This window comes from Nerophis lumbriciformis, linkage group LG13, assembly GCF_033978685.3.
Source record: "Nerophis lumbriciformis linkage group LG13, RoL_Nlum_v2.1, whole genome shotgun sequence".
NCBI classification, from domain to species: Eukaryota; Metazoa; Chordata; class Actinopteri; order Syngnathiformes; family Syngnathidae; genus Nerophis; species Nerophis lumbriciformis.
Genome location: NC_084560.2, coordinates 448,953 through 473,625, shown reverse-complemented (window position 1 = coordinate 473,625; position 24,673 = coordinate 448,953). Strand labels below are relative to the sequence as shown.

Genomic DNA, 24,673 nt, shown 5'->3' with positions numbered 1-24,673 from the left:
CATTCACACACACATTCACACACTGATGGAGGGAGCTGCCATGCAAGGCGCTAACCAGCACCCATCAGGAGCAAGGGTGAAGTGTCTTGCTCAGGACACAACGGACATGACGAGGTTGGTACTAGGTGGGGATTGAACCAGGGACCCTCGGGTCGCGCACGGCCATTCTTCCACTGCGCCACGCCGTCACATGCATGCATACAACATGATACATCACACAGCTATGCATACAACTTCTATATCGCACATGATGAATTATTATAACTGATTTTTTTTTGTAACACAGTTAATGAATGAAGTGTACTTTTGTAGTTATTTCCCATATTTCTACACAATAAGTCAGATATGTAACACTAGTGAGCAGTAAAGAATATGAAGTCATTTTTGGGCTAGAACATGTTTTGCTTTATTCATTATTGACGTGTTTCTTGCTACTTTATGTTGTATATTTATTACATGAGATTTCCAGTTCATTTATCATCAATCATTATATCTAGAAATGTGGTTTCATTTACTCTTTCAATTTCTATTACGTCCATTTGTGTTTGACTTTCTCTTCTCCTGTTACCAAATAGCATTATTTTACTTTTACTGAGATTCAAAGATAATCTGTTTTTGTCAAACCATCCTTTTAATTTGTTAATTTCTTCTGTTATTATTTGTATTATCTTCTGTGTGTTCTCTCCTGAACAAAACACTGTTGTATCATCCGCAAATAATACTAACTTTAAATGTTTTATAACTTCACAAATGTCATTTATATAGAGATTGAATAATTGAGGTCCTAGTATTGATCCCTGAGGTACACCACAGGATATATTTAGTGTTGTAGAAGTGTGTTGGCCTAGCTTCACGTATTGTTTCCTGTTGGTTAAATAACTTCTTATCCAGTTTAAGACCAACCCTCTGATGCCATATCCTTCTAGTTTGTTGATGAAAATATTGTGATTAATTGTGTCAAATGCTTTAGTTAGATCCAACAACACTGCTGCTGCACATTTTTTTACTATCTATTGCATTGCTCATTTCTTCTGTCATTTCAATTAAAGCCATCAAAGTTGAAATATTAGCTGTGTATCCATATTGGTTCTCTTCTAGTATTCTGTCTGTTTGTGAAACTCTCTAATCTGTTATTGGACAGTTTTTCAATGATTTTAGAAAACTGTGGAAGTAAAGAAACAGTTCTACAATTTGTAAATTGGTGTTTGTCTCCAGTCTTATAAATTGGTGCAACTTTTGCTATTTTCATTTAGTTTGGGTATTTGAAATGATAGGTTACTAATATACATGAATGGTCCTGAGATCTCGTATAGAACTTTTTTCAAGGTTTCCATATCAGTTCCATTACAATCAGTTGAAGTCTTAGACTACAGGATTATAACTATTTCCTCCTGTGTCACATTACTGAGAAACATGAAGTTGGGATTTGGCTCTATGGTATCATTATAGTCCTCAATTGAAACTGGGTCTGGAATACTTTCTTCCAATTTTGGTCCAATATTTACAAAGAAATTATTGAAGCTTTCAAATACTTCCTTCATGTTGTCATTATGTGTGTTTCCGTCTAAGAAGTATTGGGGGTAATCCCTCCAAATATAAGCTTTGGCTTCAGCCTATTCCTTTTTCCGACATTCTTTTTCTTTTCTTTTTGTGTGTAAATGTGTATGATTGTTAAATATGTATCATCTGTACTGTTAAACTGGTCACACAGAATGGTTGATGGTTGATTATATGATGGAAATAAACTTATTTCATTCAAATAAACATATGTGACGCAGGTTGTCTTACGTCAGCACCAGAAGTGGTCAAATCAGCTGCTCACCTGGCAGGTTTTTTGGGGATGAATAGGGAAGTCCTTCTTTAGCTGCCGTCTTGTTTTATCATATATTGCTGCCTTTGCACCTGTCAATGTTCACTTTTGTATGCACATTAAATCAACAACAAATCTTGACTTTGGAGCAATGTTCACAGACTCTAGTATTTGGCTCTCTATTAGATGTGACAGTGCCTACCTCTTTAGGACCACATTTTCTAGATATATAAAGATGTGTATTTACAACATTAATATATACATACTATGCAAATATAAAAAAGGGAAGCTTTTAGTTACATTTAATAAGTTTTGTTTTAAATGTTTTGTTTGTAATTGTTTTTTAATCTTCATTATTTACTTCAAGTTATTACAGTATTGTCATGTCTGTGTAATCATGTTTTGTTTTAGTCATGTTTTGTTTTGTTTAGTTATTGGACTCTTTAGTTTCTGGCTTTTCACTCCCTTGTCTTGTTTCTATAGTTACCCATTAGTTTCACCTGTTCCACATTTGGACTCATTGTGCACTCTTGTTTGTCACCATAGCAACCCATTCGTTTTCACCTGTCACGTCACGCACCTGTTTCACGTTTTGAGTCACGCACCTGTTTTCACTCATCATGTCTGTAGTATTTAAGTTCATTGTTTTCAGTTTGTCTTTCTGGCGACATCCGGATTCATACCCCTGTCACACTCTGTTTACCTCTGCACACTTCATAGTCCATGCCAAGTAAGTTTTTGTTTATTAATGCCACAGTTAGTGTTTTTGTTTCATTGTTCACAGTTTCTGCCTATGTGCAAGTTTTGTTTTCAATAGCCTAGTTTTGTACCTCCGCCATTGTGCGCACTTTTCGTTTGTTCCTTTTTGATATATAGTGTTAAAATAAATCATGTACTCCCCTTCACGCCACATCTGGTCCAAATCTTTTGCACCTCGGGAGAACAAACCACGCCATAGTCCAAGTCCTGACAGATGTCGCCAGCAAATAAGTTTTCCCGCAGCTGACATCACGCCGCCGCCTTGTCATGACGTCACCCCGCCCACTGGTGATGACGTCAGAGACAAAGATTTTTTTTTAAATTCTGTTAACTTTTTCTATCAGCCACCACCAAAGGACTTTTTTGCCAGAATCAGACACTTTCAGAAACATATTTCACAGATCCGCTCACTGGGACTGTCCTTGCCCCCCCAAGACTCAAGCCCCGCCCCCGTCACAAAATGTTTCTTTTTTTCCGCCCACACAACCCCAGGTGGGGGAAAAATAAATATTTTTTGGACAATTTAGTGGGGAGGATTCTGCCCCCCTCCTGACCTCCCTCCACCCACCCCTAAAAATGGTTCCCGACCGCGGGGAGCGCGTCTGGTTTCCGCTCCTTGAGGGGGGCTAGGGCTGGGAACTGTACTGGTGGGGTGACTCCGCTTCGCCATGCCAAGCCGCAACCCCCAGTTAGGCCACCTCCACCTGCACTAAAGCTAGCACCTGCCGCTGCACCACGGCTAGCACCAGTAGCAGCTTCACGCCAAGCTCCAGTGCTGCCAGTAGCTACACCACGCCAAGACCCACCACGCCAAGTGCCGCCAGTCGCAGCTCCACAACGCCAAGTGCCGCCAGTCGCAGCTCCACGACGCCAAGTGCCGCCAGTCGCAGCTCCACGACGCCAAGTGCCGCCAGTCGCAGCTCCACGACGCCAAGTGCCGCCAGTCGCACCTCCACGTCAAGTGCCGCCAGTCGCAGCTCCACGTCAAGTGCCACCAGTCGCAGCTCCACGTCAAGTGCCGCCAGTCGCAGCTCCACGTCAAGTGCCGCCAGTCATAGACCCTCCATGCCAAGACCAAGACCCTCCATGCCAAGACCAAGACCCTCCACGCCAAGACCAAGACCCTCCACGCCAAGACCATGACGCGCCACGCCGAGTTTCGCCGCCTGACGCGCCACGCCGAGTTTTGCCGCCTGACGCGCCACGGCGAGCTTCGCCGCCTGCTTCATCTGCAGCTTCCTTGCCTGCCACGATGACGACGCGCCTGCCTCCTCGTGTGTGTTCTCTCCTGAACAGAAAGCAGTTGTGTCGTCTGCAAATAAAACGAACTTTAAGTCTTTTGTAACTTTACAAATGTGGTTTATATAAAGATTAAACAATCTTGGTCCCAGTATTGATCCCTGGGGTACACCACAAGATATATCTAGCCGTGTTGACATATTTTCACCCATCTTCACATATTGCTTCCTGTTGGTTAAATAGCTTCTTACCCAGTTCAAGACCAAACCTCTGATGCCATATCGTTCTAGTTTTGTTATTAAAATATCATGATTAATTGTGTCAAATGCTTTAGTTAAGTCCATGAATACTGCGGCCGCACATTCTTTACCATCTATTGCATTGCTCATTTCCTCTGTTATTTGGATTAATGCTATCCATGTTGACATATTAGCTGTGAATTCTGGTGTGTAGTTAGTAAACTGGTGTATGTCTCCATTCTTATAAATTGGTACGACTTTCGCAATTTTCATTTTGTCAGGGAATTTGTGGGTTAGAAATGATTCGTTGCTGATATATGTCAGAGGTTCTGAAATGTCTTCTATAACCTTTTTTATGGTTACCATATCTATTCCATGACAGTCGGTTGAGGTCTTGGATTTACAATGTTTTACAATTTTGATTATTTCTTCTTTTGTCACGTTCTTAAGAAACATGGAATTGGGATTTCTGTCTATGAGCTCACTCAAGTCCTCAACTGATCCATCATCTGCATTTGGAAATCTTTGTTCCACATTGTTTACGATATCAACAAAGTAATCATTAAAACGTTCAACTATTTGGTTCATATTGTCATTTTTTGTATTTCCATGTAGAAAGTACTGGGGGTAATCTTTCTTAGCAGCATTTTTAATGATGCTATTTAGGATGCCCCATGTTGCTCTCATGTTGTTTCTGTTCTTCTTTAATAATTGTCTGTAGTATTCCTTCTTACATGTTCCTAGTATACCAATTAGATTGTTTTTATATTTCTTATACTTATTTTCTGCCTCTATAGATGTCTGTGTTACTGTATTTTCCGCACCATAAGGCGCCCTGGGTTGTAAGCCGCGCCTTCAATGAACGGCATATTTCAAAACTTTGTCCACCTATAAGCCGCCCCGTGTTATAAGCCGCATCTAACTGCGCTAAAGGAATGTCAAAAAAACAGTCAGATAGGTCAGTCAAACTTTAATAATATATTAAAAACCAGCGTGATGTGGGCGCGCATGGAGTCGTATATCAACATGGACGGAGCTGCGTGAAAAAAGCCACCCGGCCTCTTCGCGTAAACTTACCTTAACCACTCGCTCATCTTTTCTTCATCCATCCATCCTTTCGAGTTAGCTTTTATGATGACGCCGGCTGGAAAGGTCTCTTTTGGCAAGGTCTTCCTTTTGAATATCACCATGGGTGGAAGTTTCTGGCCATTAGCATGGCAAGCTAGAACCACAGTGAAGGATGACTTCTCATTCCCAGTGGTGCGAATATTCACCGTACGTGCTCCCGTTGTATCCACAGTGCGGTTCACAGGAATATCAAAAGTCAGTGGAACCTCGTCCATGTTGATAATGTTCTCTGGCCGGATCTTTTTTTCAGCTATCTTGTTTTTACAATATGCACGGAAAGTAGCCAGCTTTTCTTGAAAGTCTTTAGGCAGTTGCTGTGAAATAGTAGTCCATGTGCGGATGGAGAGATTGCGTCTTGGAAACCTGTCGCTTAGTAGGAGCCATTTTGTGGTCTTTACAGATGTAAACACACGAAGGAAATGAAACGTAATATCCGCGCGCTTCTTCTTCTTCTACGCGGGCGGGTGGTTGCTTACAGTAGAAGAATAAGCGCTTCCTGTTCTATGGGGGCGGGTGCTTACCTTGGCGGTTGCTTGCGTAGAAGAAGAAGAAGCACTTCCTCTTCTACGGGGAAAAAAGATGGCGGCTGTTTACCGTAGTTGCGAGACCGAAACTTTATGAAAATGAATCTTAATATTAATCCATATATAAAGCGCACCGGGTTATAAGCCGCACTGTCAGCTTTTGAGTAAATTTGTGGTTTTTAGGTGCGGCTAATAGTGCGGAAAATACGGTATTAATATTCCATATAATGTCTTTTTTTTGTGACAAGCATTTTTCAGTCCTTTTGTCATCCATGGTTGGTTGTTTTTCTTTTGCTTCTTACTAATTTCTTTCCATGGACAACATAAACATTGATATTATACATGTGGGCCAATATATATATATATATATATAAATATATAAATGCTGTTAAATGTAGCTTTGATGTGGCAAGCTACTTTTGTAGTGTAGCTTGTAGTGTAGCGTGCTACAATTCTCTGAGGATAGCTTAGCTACATTTAATTGAGAGTAACTTGTAGCTTAGCTTACTACATTGTCCAGGTAGCTTGCCCATCACTGTCTATTTGGCCTAGCTCACATGTCAATAGTTTGAATACTGCAAACTTCAATACAGTAACACCTCATTTGTTCTGCAGACGTCCAGCGGGTGTCAGCGGGGAGTCATGAAGAGGAGTGGCACACCAGTGTGGGACAGAAGGAGCTACAGGCCCCCTCCCACATTAAAGAGGAGCAGCTTCATGATGAAGATGAAGCTCAGTCCTTACAGCTTCATCACAGTCAAAGTGAGGAGAACAGAGGGGCGGAGCTTGTAAGTCAACACATCACAGAAGCTGATGGAGAGCATTGTGAAGATATCAAGTCAGAACCAGACAGCATCTTTGCTCCACTGTCAGACATGGACCACATGATGTCACACTCTTCTGATCACAGTGACCACATCCAAAAACCTTTGGAGAGTAAAAATGACTCTAAAGGTGATACGAGACATCACACTAACAACAAACACTTTGACTGCTCTGAATGTGGGAAATCATTTAGAAAGAAGAGTCATTTTAAAGAACACATGAGAACACATACTGGAGAGAAACCTTTTACTTGCTCTGTTTGTAGGAAGAGTTTCTCCAGAAAGCAAATCATGACCAGACACATGAGAACACACACTGGAGAGAAACCTTTTGCTTGCTCAGCTTGTGCTAAAAGATTCAAAACTAAGAAGGAACTTATATTACACATGAGAATACACACAGGTGAGAAACCTTTTACTTGCTCTGTTTGTAAGAAGAGTTTCTCCAGAAAGGAACACATGACCAGACACATGAGAACACACACTGGAGAGAAACCTTTTGCTTGCTCTGTTTGTAAGAAGAGTTTCTCCAGAAAGCGTCACATGACCACACACATGAGAACACACACTGGAGAGAAACCGTTTAGTTGCACTGTGTGTGATAAGATGTTCAGGTTTAAGTATCAGGCCAGTAGACACAAGTGTGTAACAGTCATGGAAGCTGCAGGGATTTAAAAATACTTAAAGGGGAATATTATCACAATTTCAGAAGGGTTAAAACAATTAAAAATCAGTTCCCAGTGGCTTATTTTATTTTTCGAAGTTTTTTTCAAAATTTTACCCATCACGCAATATCCCTAAAAAAAGCTTCAAAGTGCCTGATTTTAACCATCGTTATATACACCCGTCCATTTTCCTGTGACGTCAACACAAACAAACATGGCGCATAGAACAGCAAGCTATAGCGACATTAGCTCGGATTCAGACTCGGATTTCAGCGGCTTAAGCGATTCAACAGATTACGCATGTATTGAAACGGATGGTTGTAGTGTGGAGGCAGGTAGCGAAAATGAAGTTGAAGAAGAAACTGAAGCAATTGAGCCATATCGGTTTGAACCGTATGCAAGCGAAACCGACGAAAACGACACGACAGCCAGCGACACGAGAGAAAGCGAGGACGAATTCGGCGATTGCCTTCTAACCAACGATTGGTATGTGTTTGTTTGGCATTAAAGGAAACTAACAACTATGAACTAGGTTTACAGCATATGAAATACATTTGGCAACAACATGCACTTTGAGAGTGCAGACAGCCCAGTTTTCATCAATTAATATATTCTGTAGACATACCCTCATCCGCTCTCTTTTCCTGGGGGTCTGGCGGCAGATTTCTTTGACTTTATCGTTGGAAATGCTTCTGCTTTGAGTGTCGCAGGATATCCACACTTTCTTGCCATCTCTGTCGTAGCATAGCTTTCGTCGGTAAAGTGTGCGGAACAAATGTCCAATTTCTTGCCACTTTCGCATCTTTGGGCCACTGGTGAAACTTGAATTCGTCCCTGTTCGTGTTGTTACACCCTCTGACAACACACCGACGAGGCATGATGTCTCCAAGGTACGGAAAACAGTCGAAAAAACGGAAAATAACAGAGCTGATTTGACTCTGTGTTTGTAATGTGTTTGAGAAAATGGCGGATTGCTTCCCGATGTGACGTCACAACGTCATCGCTCCGAGAGCGAATAATAGAAAGGCGTTTAATTCGCCAAAATTCACCCATTTAGAGTTCGGAAATCGGTTACAAAAAATATTTGGTCTTTTTTCTGCAACATCAAGGTATATATTGACGCTTACATAGGTCTGGTGATAATGTTCCCCTTTAAGTTGTGTGCATTTACCGAATATTATATATGTAGCTACTATTTTATTCTATTTTCTCATCTTTGAAGAGAGGACATCTTATTATTTTCATTGTTTTTTTTCCACACATTTTTTCCATTGCATTTTATTGATGTTATTATCCAACTAAAAGTATGAATGAATAAAATGGTTAACAAAATGTGGACTCTGGTAGATTAGCAGCATTGTTACATCATGGATGTTAACTACTGCAAAACATCAACAAAGAAGAAAAATGCTGAAGTTAGCAACACATCACTGAACTTTAGAGCCATCGTGAGTGGAGTTGCTTGTTTTTATTGCTGCATTTGTACTTATTTCACCTCACATCTTCACTTTTAATCCTAAAATCTTCTTCACATATATTGTTGTAGGCTTCTAACATTTATGTTAGTTATCTTACCTGTCCGCCAACATCCCCAAGTGGTTCCCTGCCTTGGCTGCCAATCCTCCGGAGCTCATGCGGGCTCATCGCATTGGCCCCCCGCGGCAATCTCCCCGTCCCAGGGCGATTATTGTGAAATGTCTGAGGTACACGGATAGGGACCGCATCCTGAAGGAGGCTCGGAAAGTTCCTCTTCAGTTCGCTTTGCCCCGGACTACAGTGACGCGACGGCCAAGCTGAGACGACCCTGCTACTCCACTATGTACAGCGCTCGGAAAGCTGGTTTTGAAGCCTTTCTCATTTATCCAGCAACTATCAAACTCTCCAAAGGCTCCCAAAAACACTTTTTTGACAATCCAGCAGAGGCTGAAAAGTTCATCTCCGCAGCCTCGTAAACTCCACTGAACTTGGGGGTACTCACACAGAGACATGGACATACAACACCTGGTAAGACTATTTTTGTTTGATTTTTCTTCAATGAGACTTTTTCATCGCAGTGCTTCTGCGCTGGAGACAGGCATGGATCTGTTTACTTCCTGGGTTGTTGACGCGTCATGTTGCCACGTGACTGATTTTCTTTTTCTGTTTTTCGCTAAACCACAATATTATTTTGTACACAGAAGATATATGAGTTTAATTTTTATTTGTTTCTATTTTGATATCCGAACCTAACTATGCAAATGGTGTGATGAATGGGAATTATTTAGGAAACTATTTTTGCATTTTGAAGTTGTTCCATATTAAATATGTGATACTTGTCACACCTCATGCATGTATGATGTGCATGTGTATGTATATGTATATGTATATATATATATATATATGTATATGTATATGTATGTGTATGTGTATGTTTGTGTGTATATTTTTGTTAATATTACTTCTTTAGTTTTTTACTTTTGCAATTGGATATTTAGTAGCTCTAGGGGGGAGCTTTTTGTTTTGTTTTGTTTTTTGTTTTCCATGTTTATTTTATTGCCTGCAGTGTACGAGTGTATGTTTGTGTGTGTGTGGATGAGAGATTGTTTATGTGTTTGCTTGAATGGTCCAGTTGTGTGCATTTTTGTGTTGTGTGTCTGTGGCCCACAGTCCTTGACCGTATGCCCTCTTCTCTTGTTCATGTTACATGAACAGAGGAATGATTTATCTGACCATGATCACACACCCTCTTCTTCTTTTCATGTTTTTGAGATAACTCTATATGGATAGTTCTGATAGTGAATTCTCCTCTGAAATAGAGGAGAATGATGATTTGATAAACTCCCACAATTTGGAATCGATCAGTTTCTCAGACCACATCAACTACAAATCACAAAGATTTATGAGCGAAATGGATCCAGATAGAAATGCTCCACAAAACACCAACAATGATTGTTTATATTATACTGACGTCACATTTGATCAAACATTTATGCAAGATAATAACATATCTCTAGTACATTTTAATAGCAGGAGTCTATACTCTCATTTTGATGATATCCAGGACTATTTGAATCAATTCAAATCTCCATTTAATATTATAGGTATTTCAGAGACATGGATGAATGAGAATACAAGTAATGAGTTTGAATTAAATGGGTATGAAATGTTTTACACCAACCGTAAAAATAAGAGAGGAGGAGGTGTGGCTCTGTATGTGGACAAAAATATCAGCTGTAGTATTGTAAATGATATGTGTTTAACTGTTGAGGAACTCTTCGAATGCGTCACTGTGGAATTATCATTTTCAAATAGGAAACACATTATTGTAAGCTGCATTTATAGAACACCAGGATCCGACTTAAAAATATTTAATGAATGGATGGAAAAATTATTTAAGAGAAACAAAAAATATATAGTATGTGGTGACTTTAATATTAACCTTTTGAATCCTAATAAACACAAACACACTGCAAAATTTGTTGACACCATGTTCTCCATGGGCTTATTCCCACTGATCACACGACCCACAAGAATCACAACACACAGCACCACACTTATTGACAACATATTTTGTAACATTGTAGATCATACTGTAACTGGAGACTTGTTAGTGAGTGACGTCAGTGATCATTTTGTAACAAACGCATCCAAGTTCTCCGGGTGTCTCTGCCACTACGCAATTAAGGAGTCACGGGTGGGACCTGATATTCAGCTGGGAATGATCAATACAGTAAATAAACACAAGACATGTATAACTATTAGCCACAATACGATCAGGCTCGTATTTAATATGCCACAAATTAATCCAGCATTACAAACACCTCCCCCCTCCCGTCCATATAACCCGCCAATACAAAACCACACACCCGCACAAAACACTCAATCCCACAGCCCAAAGTACCATGCACTTTCCCGAAGTTCATACAACACATATATTTCCCCAAAGTCCCCAAAGTTACGTACGTGACATGCACATAGAGGCATGCACGTACGGGCAAGCGATCAAATGTTTGGAAGCCGCAGCTGCGTACTCACGGCACCGCGTCTGCACATCCAAATCAAAGTCCTCCTGGAAAAAGAGTCTGTTGTGCCGGTTCTCCACAGGCCAATGGAAAGTCCACAAAAAAAGGTAAAAAATTAGGATTCTCCCATGAAGTGGCTCCGTAGCAAAAACGCCGGGTCTGACAGGTGCTCCTAGGTGGTTTATGACGTCAATTTCCGCTTCCGCCCGGTCTGTTAGCACCGGATGCCCTTTATATCCCCACATATCATTAAGTTGCATTTTTAATATTAATATGATTATTTGATACGCCTGTAACAGTTTATAATAAGTAAATGGATGACATAATAAGTATATATATATATATTTATTTTCCCAGCTGAGCACAAGTTAACTGTGACTGGCAATATTCATTCTATGTATACGCCTCGATGGACCCCTATGGCCATTACATCCCCCCACCCCCAGCCAGCGGCTTATGGGGACCATAATAGGGTTTCATGTTTACCACATTAATAGTATCCACCTTAGACTTATCAGTCAACCAACGAATACTGTAATTTACAGGACCTAACTTCTTCTCTACCCGCACAGGCCCTAACCATTTGGGTGCAAGTTTGGCAGAGAATTTACTTGAAGCTTTGGAAAGTGGGTGCGCCCTAATCCAGACCAGATCCCCAACTACAAAGTGTACATCTTTGTGTCGTGCATTATAATATCTGGCTTGTCGAGCTTTGGACGCGCCTACATGTCTCTCCACTTCTCCCTTTAGGTGTGTGTGTGTAAGTATGGTGTGATATGCAGATGTGTGTGGTGGTGGAGCTTTGTGCACCAGTCGTTCCAGGGGTCCCATCAGATTCCGCCCGAGAGTCAACCTGGCAGGGGTTGAACCGGTCGTCTCATGGACAGCGGTGTTAAGGGCAAACCGGAATTCAGGCAGCCACTTATCCCAGTCCTGATGATGGTTCCCTACGAAGGCGGCAATCATGGTCTTGAGTGTGCGATTGACTCGTTCTGTCATGTTGGTTTGTGGGTGGTAAGCTGTGGTTAATTTATGGGTTACCCCCCAGGATTCGCACAGACGGGACATCAGTTGGCTTGTGAACTTGTGAACCTCGGTCAGACACAAGATATTTGGGAACTCCCCAGCGAGTGAAAATGTCATTTTTGAGAATTTGGCAGACCTTGGGAGTTTTGGCGTCTTTCAGGGCAAAAAGCTCCACCCACTTGGAGTAGTAGTCTACCACCACCATCAGCACAGAGTTCCGGGCCTTACTGAGGTGAAAAGGTCCCATGAAGTCCACTCCCAGCATCTCTCCTGGGGCGTTGACAGTAGAGGACTGGAGTTGCCCAGCTGGCTTGACGTTGGGGTTTTTGTATTTCTGACACGTTATGCATGCTTGGACGTGACTCCAGACGTCTTTCCTTACTGTCGGCCACCAAGCTACTTCCAGAATCTTCAAGAGTGTCTTCATTCTCCCCAGATGTCCTCCGAATGGACTGTCATGAAAGTAGGCCAGGAACTGTGGCACCTGAGCCAATGGCACTACCAGCTGATAATTGAAGCCGCCATACTTAGATGGTACTCCTCGGTACCACACCCCTTGCTGAAGTTGATAGTGGATCCGGCCAGGCGTAGGTTGGTCAACAGAGGGTCCACATTCCAGACATGTTGAATCAGTTTTTTGGGCCTCAGAAAGATCTTGCAGTGTGCTGGGGAGATCTGACCAGTAGGTTTTTGGGACAAGGAGGCAAATCTTCCCTTCTAGTAATTGGGGTGCCCGTGACAGTGCATCTGGTACCACATTGCAGCAGCCCTTTTTGTAATGGACTCTGAATGTGAATCCCTGGAGTCTCAGCGTCCACCGTGTTAGTCGGGACGAAGTTTTAGGGCAGTTGAATGCCCATGAAAGGGCACTATGGTCCGTGAAGACATCAAAAGTTGTTCCCTCAAGGAAATGTCTCCACTTCTCAACAGCCCACACCACAGCCAAGCACTCTTTTTCGGCAGTGGAGTAGCGGACTTCAGCTCCTTGGAGCGCTCTGGAGGCAAAGGCAATTGGCCGTTCTTCACCTTCAAGGCGTTGCATCAGGACCGCGCCGAGGCCCAAGTCACTGGCATCATTCACAACTGCAATTATCTCAGCTATACCAAAAGAAGGCAAGGATAGAATTGAATGTGGATCTTACAGGCCAATATCGGTTCTCAATGTAGATTATAAACTATTTACTTCCATTATGGGCAAACGATTAGAAGATTTCTTACCTATATTGATACATAATGATCAAACAGGTTTTATACATCAACGACAAACACAAGACAATATAAGAAAGACACTACATATTATGGATCATATACAAAGAAAAAACATCCAAGCAATTGTTATAAGTGTGGATGCTGAAAAGGCCTTTGATTCGGTCAATTGGAATTTTCTTTACAGAGTTTTATATAAATTTGGCTTTCAGGATACAATCATTAAAACTATACAGGCACTATATAACAATCCTACTGCTAGGATTAAAGTCAATGGATACTTATCAAACTGTTTTACCCTAGAAAGGGGCTCTAGACAGGGATGTGCATGGTCACCATTACTCTTTGCATTATATCTAGAGCCATTAGCTCAGTCTATTAGACACAATAAAGATATTAAGGGAATCATGATTAAAGGAAGGGAGTATAAATTGGCCTGCTATGCGGATGACATTTTGGTTTACCTCGGACACCCAACATACTCGCTCCCTAAATTAATACAATCATTTGAACTGTATGGTCAACTATCAGGATATAAAATCAATATAGGTAAAACCCAGCTACTCTCATATAATTATAACCCACCAGGGGAAATCAGAAGTAGTTACCCTCTGATATGGCAAACAGAGTCTTTTAAATACCTGGGCATTATTTTGCCAAAAGATCTAACAAAATGATCAGAATACAATTATCTACCCATATATAAAAAAATAAAAGATGACATAGCAAGATGGAACTTAATTCCTTTTTTTAGCCTTAGTTCTAGAATTGATTCCATTAAAATGAATGTACTGCCAAGACTGCTGTACCTATTTCAAACCCTGCCAATAGAGATTTACCAAAACCAAGTCAATGAATGGGACAAAATGCTATCAAGGTATATATGGCAACGTAAAAGGCCAAGAGTTTGTCTCAAAACTTTACAATTGGTCAAAGAAAAGGGAGGATGGGGTTTACCTTGCCTCCGATATTACTATTTTGCAGCCCAGATGAGAGCAGTGATATGCTGGTGCAACTCATCATACATTGCTCAATGGAAAATTATTGAAGAAGAAATGCCCTCCATCCCCATACAAGCAATTCTGGCGGATAGCAATTTACAGACCCACATAAATAACATTGATAACCCATGGGTGAAATGGACCCTTAAAGTGTGGAAAATGATCATAAAGGAATACAAACTCGAGAGTGATATTGCAGTTCTTAAATGGTGTGCCTATGATACAGAGTTTACACCTAATAAATTAGACTCAAGATTTAAGGACTGGATATCTAAGGGTATAACAGTTTTATGCAGTGTAATGAAAGATAAAAAATGCTTAGTTTTGAAACTATTAAAAGGACATATATATTAGAAAACCAAGACTTCTATCAACATTTGCAGTTGCGGCATTTTGTTAATATGAAGGTGAAAAGTGTCACAAAGACGAGTATATGTTTGATTGAACTGTTTACAAAAGCCTACAATTCAGAAATTATTGATAGAAGTGTTTCATGCTTGTATAAGGGTCTGTTGAATATGAAATCATATTCAACTTCATATATTAAAACAAAATGGGAGAAGGAAGGAGGGATAACTAAATCTGAGGAAGAATGGACAATAAAATGGAAATATCAATGGACGTGTACCAGCTCACCAAGTGGAGGGAGTTTGGCTGGAAAAGTTTGATCAGATTTTTTATTACACCTTTTCAGAAGTGTCACTATGATAACAACTCCCCTGCCTGCTGGAGAAATTGTGGGAATTCAAATGCAAATCACTACCATGTTTTGTGGGACTGCTCCACCATAAAGGACTATTGGAAAGAGATACACCAAGCTCTACAGGATATTTTCAAATGTGAAATACCCCTCCAAAGTAAAACTTTGTTTTTTGGACATGTACCTCAGGACTGGCTGAAGAAAGATAAACACTTCATGAATATCCTACTGGTGGCTTGTAAAAAGAGCATTACTAGGAAATGGATATCCCAGGAGAGCCCAACTCTGAAGCAATGGATGGAAACAACAATGGACATATATAAAATGGAGAAGATAACTGCCTTTATTAATTATGAATTGGAGACATTTACTTTATACTGGGAAAACTGTGTCAACTATGTCACGCCCCATAAACCTGATTTTAATTTTTCGAATTAGTGATTGTACTGCAAAAAAAAAGAATAAAAGGGATTACTCCCTTTATGTGTATATGTATGTATGTATGTATATATATATTTATATATATGCATCTGTATGTATTTTATTTTATTTCTGATTATTATTATTATTAATGTATTATTATTATTTTTTGTTCTTTGTTTATTTAATCGATGTATTTGTAGATATTACTTTGGTTTTTTTGTTGTTTCTTTCTTTTTTTGGGGTGGGGGTGGTATGGGTGGGATACAAACAAAAATATTTTGACATTTAGGGCAGACAATAGATACATGATTTATGTGAATATGATGTAAACTGTGGTACGCAGGCATCACCTAAGGGTACGCCAATTATTATTTCATTATTTAAATACAGTGTTTTATTTTTCTACATTCAAACACAGTGTTACTGTTCAAACTGTGTGTAATGTTAGAGTAACTAAAAATATTAAATATACTTGTTAAATAACGTGTCTTCCTTGTTTTTAATGAATAATTAAGGCCTACTATGCTACTGTATGTTAATGCTGTTCATGATGGTGGTACTTGGAGATCCAAGTATTTTCTGAGGTGGTACTTGGTGAAAAAAGTTTGACAACTACTGATGTAGTGACATTGTAAACTACATTGGCAGACACCATTTTGTTATACCCAATACATCGCGCTTCCAACGAGATCCCGTTTTTTCCCCCCGAGTTAGAAAGTTTCAAAACTGTTCACTTTATACCATCTCATCTCATTGTGGATCACGTGAATGTTTGAAGTGGAACTAAATGTGATCTCTGAAAGGGGTACACATTATTTCCAAAGCAGGGCCCCCATCCACATATACAATACTAGTACATATCTGATGAAAAACAACATTATTTTTGTTATTTTAATTATAAGTGTGCCAAATCACCTATATTTGAACATTATCTAATGGAAATGACTGCTGTCTGATAATCGCATTAATAACACAATAACAATCATGTGTCTGACTACACCTATTAATCACAATTAATCTAACACGTCATGTTCATGTTAATAATGAAATATAAAGTTAGTAAACATGTGAGAGTAAGAAGTAAACAAACCTTAGTAATCACAATTAATCTAACACGTCATGTTCATGTTAATAATGAAATATAAAGTTAGTAAACATGTGAGAGTAAGAAGTAAACAAACCTGTTCTGTGTAACACAACTTGAGGTTTCTTGAAAACAGTGTCCAGTAGTTGACGTAGTCTTTTGTTCTCTTCTTTTGTCCGAGAAAGTTCCTCTTTGTACTCTGCTATCGTTCTTTCACACATTTTTATACAATCACAACACTTTACACTCACACTTGATCTTAACTAAGCGATGTGTTGATCAAATCCTCGTCTCTTTGTTAGCAGCTAACAAGCTAAGCTAACTAGCGCGCTAAGCTAACTAGCAAGCTAAGCTAACTAGCACGCTAAGCTAACTAGCGCGCTAAAACAAGTAGCAAGCTAAGCGGGTCCAAAGTCCAAAGTTGACTGAGACGAGTGGAGTTTATCCTGACACGGAGGATGAATAAAGTGTAGTTAGTAGCGAGGCTTAGAAGCGTGTGTGGAGTAAAGGAGAACTTTGCTGCAAAGCGCATATCATCCACGCATGTTGTGTCGTTCGCGAACGATTCGTTCGAACGAACGAATCTTTTGAGTGAACGTACTGAACCGAATCACTTCATGAACTGATTCGTTCCTTTCTCAGTTCAGTTGAGCTCCGCTGCGACCATGCCGGTATGAGTGGAACTGGCGCATTCTGTGACTCACTGAACCCTCGACGTCGGCGAACGACGCAGCCAGCTACTCATCGTGGGGGCGGGGGGAGGGACTGAGCGAACGATTCGTTCACCTTGGATTAACGACATGAATCACTCAGTGAACGACAACGCTCTCGCTCTCTGCTCTGCTTGCCCCAATCCGCGAGTGATTCTCCTCCCGTCGCGGGGATATGTTTCATGCCATTGGCATCCGTTCTCCATTCATTCTCCAAGCTAACGGCTAATGTTGACTCAAGCCACACGGAAACAAACACACACATTATCTCAACACATCAAGTTATGAGAGTAGAGGAGACAGAAAGAAAGTCAGTGCAGGGTAAGGCTGAGCAGCAGCGACGCGAGGGGGAGGGGCGGGGGATAAAGTGTAGGGCAAGCTGTTTGAGAAGATTTAAAATAAAAATAATAACTAATGTATGTACATATACATAGGCTATTATTTATCTTGATTTTTATATTATTCAAGCTATTTATTTTCTTTTTTATTGCATATTTAAGTTGATATTTCCATTTTTATTTTTTTAAATGTAAGCTACAGAAATTTTAGTTTTAATGTTGGCTTTTCTGGCACTTGGTTTAATATTTGTGTAACCGAGGGTTTATATATGTCGCCTATACGGTATGAAACTACAAAATAATAAACACGGAATCTCCAGTTTACACGAGGACCCTTTATTTACCTTCTTTTCAAAACCTTTGCTCCACTCCAACAACGTGACCTCACTTCCGCTCTTAGCGCCTTCAAAATAAGAGCTCAAGGCATATACTGTATGACAGCGTATAACAGGAACTTAACATCACCAAGAGGAAAGCCCATAAAAATAGGTTACATTTGTTTAGTTTTATTTAAGGTAGCCTATTTATTTTCTTTTTGTTTGCACATTTAAGTTAATATTTTCTTTGTTATATTTTTAAACGTAGGCTACAGAACATTTAGTTTTTATGTTGGCATTTCTGGCTCTTAATTTATTTGTTTTATTTTGAAGGTATTTATTTTCTTTTTGTTTGCATATTTACAGAACTGCTGCTGCAGAAGTGATTCGGTGATTCGCCGACCTGCGCACACTGTACTGCAGTGCCGGCCCAAGCCTCCATGGGGCTCTAAGCAAAATTTGATTTTGGGGCCCTCTATTTCTGCCAATAATATTGATTGATCATTCACACACCTACTATAAACTCATTGCGGCTCTGGCAGTGTTGTTTACATGATCCTATTGTCAGCCTGGCATGTCTTTACAAATGACATGTCATTTATAAAGATATGGGGGTGGCCCAGTTAAGAACATAAATAATACCAATGAATGAACGAATGATGTCCAGAGTGCCACATATGGTTCCTAATCTTAAAATGTAGAAAACATTCAGCTACAAGAGTGGCCTGGGGTTGAACAGTCCAAGTGATAAAGCTTTGCATTTACAGTAAAAGTGTCATCTTGTCTCATCAGTCTTGTACATATTAGTCTTTAATTACTAGTTTATATTTTTAGTTAATTGTTCATATTTAATGTTTACTTTGTACAAAGAGAGCGCAGTCTACTGAAGTTAAATTCCATGTGTGTTAAACATAACTGGACAATAAAGCTGATTCTGATTCACTTTATTATTTTTGGTAACAAAAACCTGAAACAGCAATGTGCAAAAATGTTGACCTAAAATTGTGTTTTTGTACAATAATATATCTTTGATCATTTAAAAATCATCAGTCAGACTCGTACATGCAACGAACGAATCTTTTGAACGAATCAATTTAAGGAACTGATTCTAGTGATTCAGTACAGTCAAAAGAACTGCCGATCCCATCACTATCCTCCACGCATGCGTCACTTAGGGGCGGGGCCAAAGAGTCATAGTGATGGGCAAGTCATGAACGATTCATTCTAAATGTATGTTTTCATGGTGTCTACACAAAAAAGCACGGCAACAAATGATCCATCCATCCATTTATCTACCGCATGTCCCTTTCAGGGTCGCGGGGGGTGCTGGAGCCTATCACAGCTGCATTTGGGCGGAAGGCGGGGTACACCCTGGACAAGTCGCCACCTCATCGCAGGGCCAACACAGATAGACAGACAAGTATATAAACTGTATTTGACTTTTAATCAGATAAATATACTTCAACAACAACACAATTTGCAGACTATAATTACTGCTTTGCTGGTTTTACTGGTGTAAAATTCTGCATCTGAGAGATCACAACCATTGCAGCCATGCGTCCAAAACATAACATCATCTTGCAGGGACATAAGGACAAGCAAAAGTAAAGTGTCTGTTGTTTTACAATGTAATAATCTATTTAATAAGAAATGCTCAGAGAATACCTTTTTTTTTAGTATTTATTGGAGGCCTGAAAAGACAAAGGCCGTCTGTTTACAGGAGAGTGTCACCTTTTATCTTAGCTCAGGAATGCATGGGGGAAGGGTTGGAGACAAGCGGGAAACTCTTAGTTAGGAAAAGTGTAGCTGCTGACAGAAGCACATTGTATATATGTTATATCATTTCATAGTTGGTTAGAGTAAATAAATACAATGTATAAATATAAGCTCATATTTAGAGCTGGTTACTTGTTTCTCTCGCGAGATCTGGAAAGAGCTGGTTTGTACTTGTTTCTCTCGCGAGATCTGACAAGACTGCGCGCGAACCAAACACGGCGAGGATAAAGCAAGATGGCGTCTGACGGTGAAGACGTTATTGCAGTCGTCACAGTTCAGTGTTCTTAATCTGTGCGTCCATGTACACATATATGTCCTTTATTACACACTTAAATAGAGTAACATCGTTAATAACTGTTTGCATCCGCTTATATTAGTCTGAGCGCACTTTTCGAGCTAGCTTAGCTTGCTAGTTAGCTTAGCTTGTTAGCTGCTAACAAAGAGAGATGAAAACACATCGCTAAGCAGAGATCAAGTGTGAGTGTAAAGTGTTGTGATTGTGTGAAAATGTGCGAAAGAACCATAGCAGAGTACGAGGAGGAACTTTGTCCAACAAAAGAGGAGAAGGAGCGACAACATGAAAAACATCAAGTTGTGTTACACACAACAGGTTTGTTTACTTCTTACTCTCACATCTTTACTAACGTTATATTTATTATTAACACTTTTCTTCAATAGATTGTCCATAGGAAGATGAATTGTCATGTGAGGATGTTCAGACACACAATATTTATGAGAGGTTGATGTTCCTCTCAGTTTGTAACAAAGTGTATCAACATGTTTACACAAAACTCACACAGTCACCGGGGGAATATTCCAGAGAGCAGGTTAAGTGCAAACTCCTGAGTATGTAAATAAGAAAGGTAAGACAAAGTCGGAGTCAGTTACCATGGTAACTGACGCTGTAAACCTAGCCTGCTAGCTGGCAGGTTTGACAAGTTATTTATGTGTGTAAAAGCTATACTGACCTGTTATTTCCTTCATATTGGTGCAGCCATTAACCTACTACAACACCTGCTACATCCACCTACTCAGTGGCCTAGTGGTTAGAGTGTCCGCCCTGAGATCAGCAGCTTGTGAGTTCAAACCCCGACTGAGTCATACCAAAGACTATACAAATGGCACTCAGCATCAAGGGTTGGAATTGGGGGTTAAATCACCATAAAAATGATTCCTGGGCGCGGCCACCGCTACTGCTCACTGCTCCTCTCATCTTCCAGGGGGTGATCAAGGGTGATGGAGAACAATCTGGCCACACCTAGTGTGTGTGTGACAATCATTGGTACTTTAACTTTTTAAAGTGGCAGTGATTGTGGAAAAAACAAAGCCTGATCTAAAGATGACATCTTGATCTCATACCATCTCAAACCAATTGGCCGTTCATTATTAAGTGAAATGTCTTAAAGTCGCTTAAATTTGTCTTTAACCAAGCAACACTATTTTATCCAATTACTCGATTAATCGAAAACATTTCCAGTAGAACACTTGATTAATAACATTTTCAATAGCCACAGCCCTATATTTCATGTATGATTTAATATTTAGCATGTAGGAGTTAAAATGTGTTTTGTTTGTGTCCTGTAGACATCCATCAGCTGATTGGACACCAAGAAGAATGTCTCCCTCATCTGCAGGGGGACAGTTTCACTTCAGAGGATCCACAGGCCTCACACATGAAAGAGGAAGAGGAGGGAGAGTGTCCTGTAGGGCAGGAGGAGGATGATGTCAACAAGTTTCCACTGACTGTTGTCTCTGTGAAGACTGAAGAGCATGAAGACAAAGCACCTGAGTCCTCACAGCTTCATCACAGTCCAAGTAAGCACAACATCCACATATCATCTAATACAATGTTTGTGACACATGTTCATCCGGGGGCCACATTTATGACTAAAGATGGAGATATACTTGCTTTTTAACACGTCCATTTAAAAATGAATGCTCATCAATCATCAACAGTGTAATTGCTGGGGTGTAACCATGTGACCTAGAGGCCGCCCTCCTTACCTCACGTGGTCAAATGAAGGCAAACATTCAATATGGCTACTGTTTATTTACCTTTAGCAGCACATATGTCAGCATATTTCAAAGGTTTAGTGGTGAAGATTAGGGATGTATACCAAGTATAATTTTTTTAGTACTGGTTCCTAATTATGTTGTCCATGAGGACCGTGAAGATTTTGGACTAACGACACAACTATTTGTATTTTTAATTCCAGCTGACTGACGTAACTATGACACGTTGTCACATTGAGTTCAGCTGCCGCTGCTACACATTAAAATCAGCTTTGAATAATGACAAATAAGGAAGCAACAACACGCAAAAGTGTGATGTGTGTGTTATTGACAAGAAGATGACATAACTGCATTTCACCTTGCACTGCACACATAGTTGACTTCTTTAAGACTTCAAATAAACAGCTGGTGTTTTTATTTTATTTTATTTTTTTATTTATTTAAACAGGTAAAAATCCCATTGAGATCAAAGATCTCTTTTCCAAGGGAGACCTGGCCGAGAGGGCAGCAGCAAGGTTACATTAAAAAAAGTAAACAACACATAAAACGTGACATTTACAACATTAAAACTTGCTGACATAACACATGTGCATACAGACAAGGTAGACTGCAATCCTTTCACAGAAGCTTTAAACTCATTCAATGTAACAAGGGTTTGAAGTTGAATATTGGATTGTAGGTTATTCCAAGCCTTCACTGCTGAAAACCTAAATGCTTTCTTGCCCAGTTCAGTTCTTACTTTGGGGACGACAAATTGCAGAACATTCATTGAAAGAAGATTGTGACTTCCTTGTTTCTTTGTTAAAAGACAAGACAGATAAGAGGGGGTGATACCCAGAATGGTTTTGTAGATGAACACATACCAATGATTGAGGCGTCGAGCACATAAAGATGTCCAGTTAACCATTGAGTATAACACACAATGGTGAGTAAGTTAACCATTGAGTATAACACACAATGGTGAGTAAGTTAACCATTGAGTATAACACACAATGGTGAGTAAGTTAACCTTTGAGTACAACACACAATGGTGAGTAAGTTAACCATTGAGTATAACACACAATGGTGAGTAAGTTAACCATTGAGTATAACACACAATGGTGAGTAAGTTGGTGATGAATCTCAGTGCCCCGTGGTACACACTATCCAGCTTGTGGAGACAACCAGCAGTAGCATTCATGTACAACACATCTCCATAGTCAATAACAGGTAAAAAAGTTGTTTCCACCAATTTCTGTTTCACAGTAAAAGAAAAGCAAGACTTGTTTCTATAATAAAATCCCTGTAAAACTTTCAGGTTTTTTTCACAACATACTGAATGTGCTCCTTAAAACTCAAGTGGTCATCAATTAAAAATCCTAAATATTTAAAAGCAGATACTAACACAATTTGTTGCCCATTTCTTGTTCAAATGTTCTCACACAGTGCTGCTCTTACAGTTTTTGATGTGATAAAGAACGTGTTTTCTCTGCATTTAAAAGCAGTTAAAGGTAGCAAAGTTGTTCTTGTACTCTGTCAAATGCATGTTGTAGATATTTAAAGGCCTCAGCAGGAGTGGGTGCTGTGCAGTATATGACAGTATCATCAGCGTAGGAATGGAAAGTTGAGTTCGGAATATTCTGTCCAAGATGATTAATTATTAATTAATAATGGGCCCAACACAGAACCTTGAGGGACACCCTTTTTCACTTGCAGTACGTCCGAGAAGGAACCCTCTATCTGAACAGCCTGAGTTCTGCTTGTGAGGTCATTTGCAAACCATCCAACTGCTTGCTGAGAAAAAACAATAGCTGAAAGACGTTTGATTAAAATGAGATCAACAGTATAACATGCCTTTGAAAAGTCAATAAAGAGGGACAGACAGCACTGCTTCTTGTCAAGAGCTTCAGTTACATCATTTATAAACTTCATAGCAGCAGTAACAGTACTGTGATTTCTGCCAAAACCTGACTGAAATGGTGACAGAATAAAGTTGGTGTCCAAAAAGTCTTTTATCTGTTCACTGATAAGGGATTCAAGCACTTTTGCTAGAACAGAGAGTTTAGAGATTGGTCTGTAATTATTTAGATTACTAGCAGTGTTTCCCACACATTCATTTATTTGTGGCGGCCCGCCACGAAAGAATTACGTCCGCCACAAATGGATTTTTCGGCTTTTGACTTGCTCGACCGCTCATAAAAGCAATGGGACTGTCTGTGAATGTTGCTTGTAGTTACACCTCTGGTGCAGTAGGTGGCGGTAGCCTACTATGCTACGCCAATAGCGCTTAATTCACCTGGTGGGCCAGAAGAAGAAGAAGAAGAGGGACGGACGGAATCAAAATACTCGCCGGCTACTTTTCATAATGATGGCGCTTCCTACGTTTCTACCTCAAACGTCCAAAAGCTGCTGAAAGCCTTGATCCAGGATGCCATGGGGAAAAAAACTTAAATGGTGCCTTTTGGCGACAGTTAGCAGCTTGGTGGCTCATAGCCGGCTAGCTAACGCTTGCTAGCGTGGTAGCATTGCTTCATTTTTACAGGTGTTATAGGTAGATAGTAGTGATGGGTCCGGCAACACCGATGCATCATAGAGCGAAACCCTGTGTCGGTGCGCGTACCGCTTTTAGAAAGTCACGTGACCGATCATGAGCTGTTTTGGTCACGTGGCCAATACGCGAACTGTGTCGCACTGACGCCTCCTCTGTGCCCTGTGAGCGGCTCTTTTCTACAGCCGGAGAAATAATAACTAAGAAGAGAAAGCATCTAAAATTGAATACGTTGGAAAAACTGTTTTTTTTAAATAAAAATGTGTAAAAATAAATAAATAATTTCCAGGTCCACAAGCATCCTCATTCACAACACGTTCTCTTAGATTTCCATGTTATGATACATGTTCACATTATTTATTG

At 40.0% G+C, this 24,673-nt stretch overlaps 1 protein-coding gene across 8 annotated transcripts in view; it reads left to right on the top strand.

The window, feature by feature from the left end:
* Nucleotides 1–24,673, top strand: part of LOC133613921 (uncharacterized) — a 168,560-nt gene that overhangs the window by 121,149 nt on the left and 22,738 nt on the right. Inside the window, exons 1-2 of one of the 8 annotated variants that reach the window (XM_072914396.1) lie at nt 20,038–20,380; nt 21,355–21,585. The exons of 5 other annotated variants lie outside the window; for them this stretch is intronic. In XM_072914396.1, the coding sequence (XP_072770497.1) occupies nt 20,278–20,380; nt 21,355–21,585 (334 nt within the window). In that variant the 5' untranslated portion in view covers nt 20,038–20,277. Of the gene's footprint in view, nt 1–6,314; nt 8,752–20,037; nt 20,381–21,354; nt 21,586–24,673 lie in introns of those variants that run through there. 2 more of the 8 variants (XM_061971844.2, XM_061971843.2) reach the window with 2 other exon arrangements.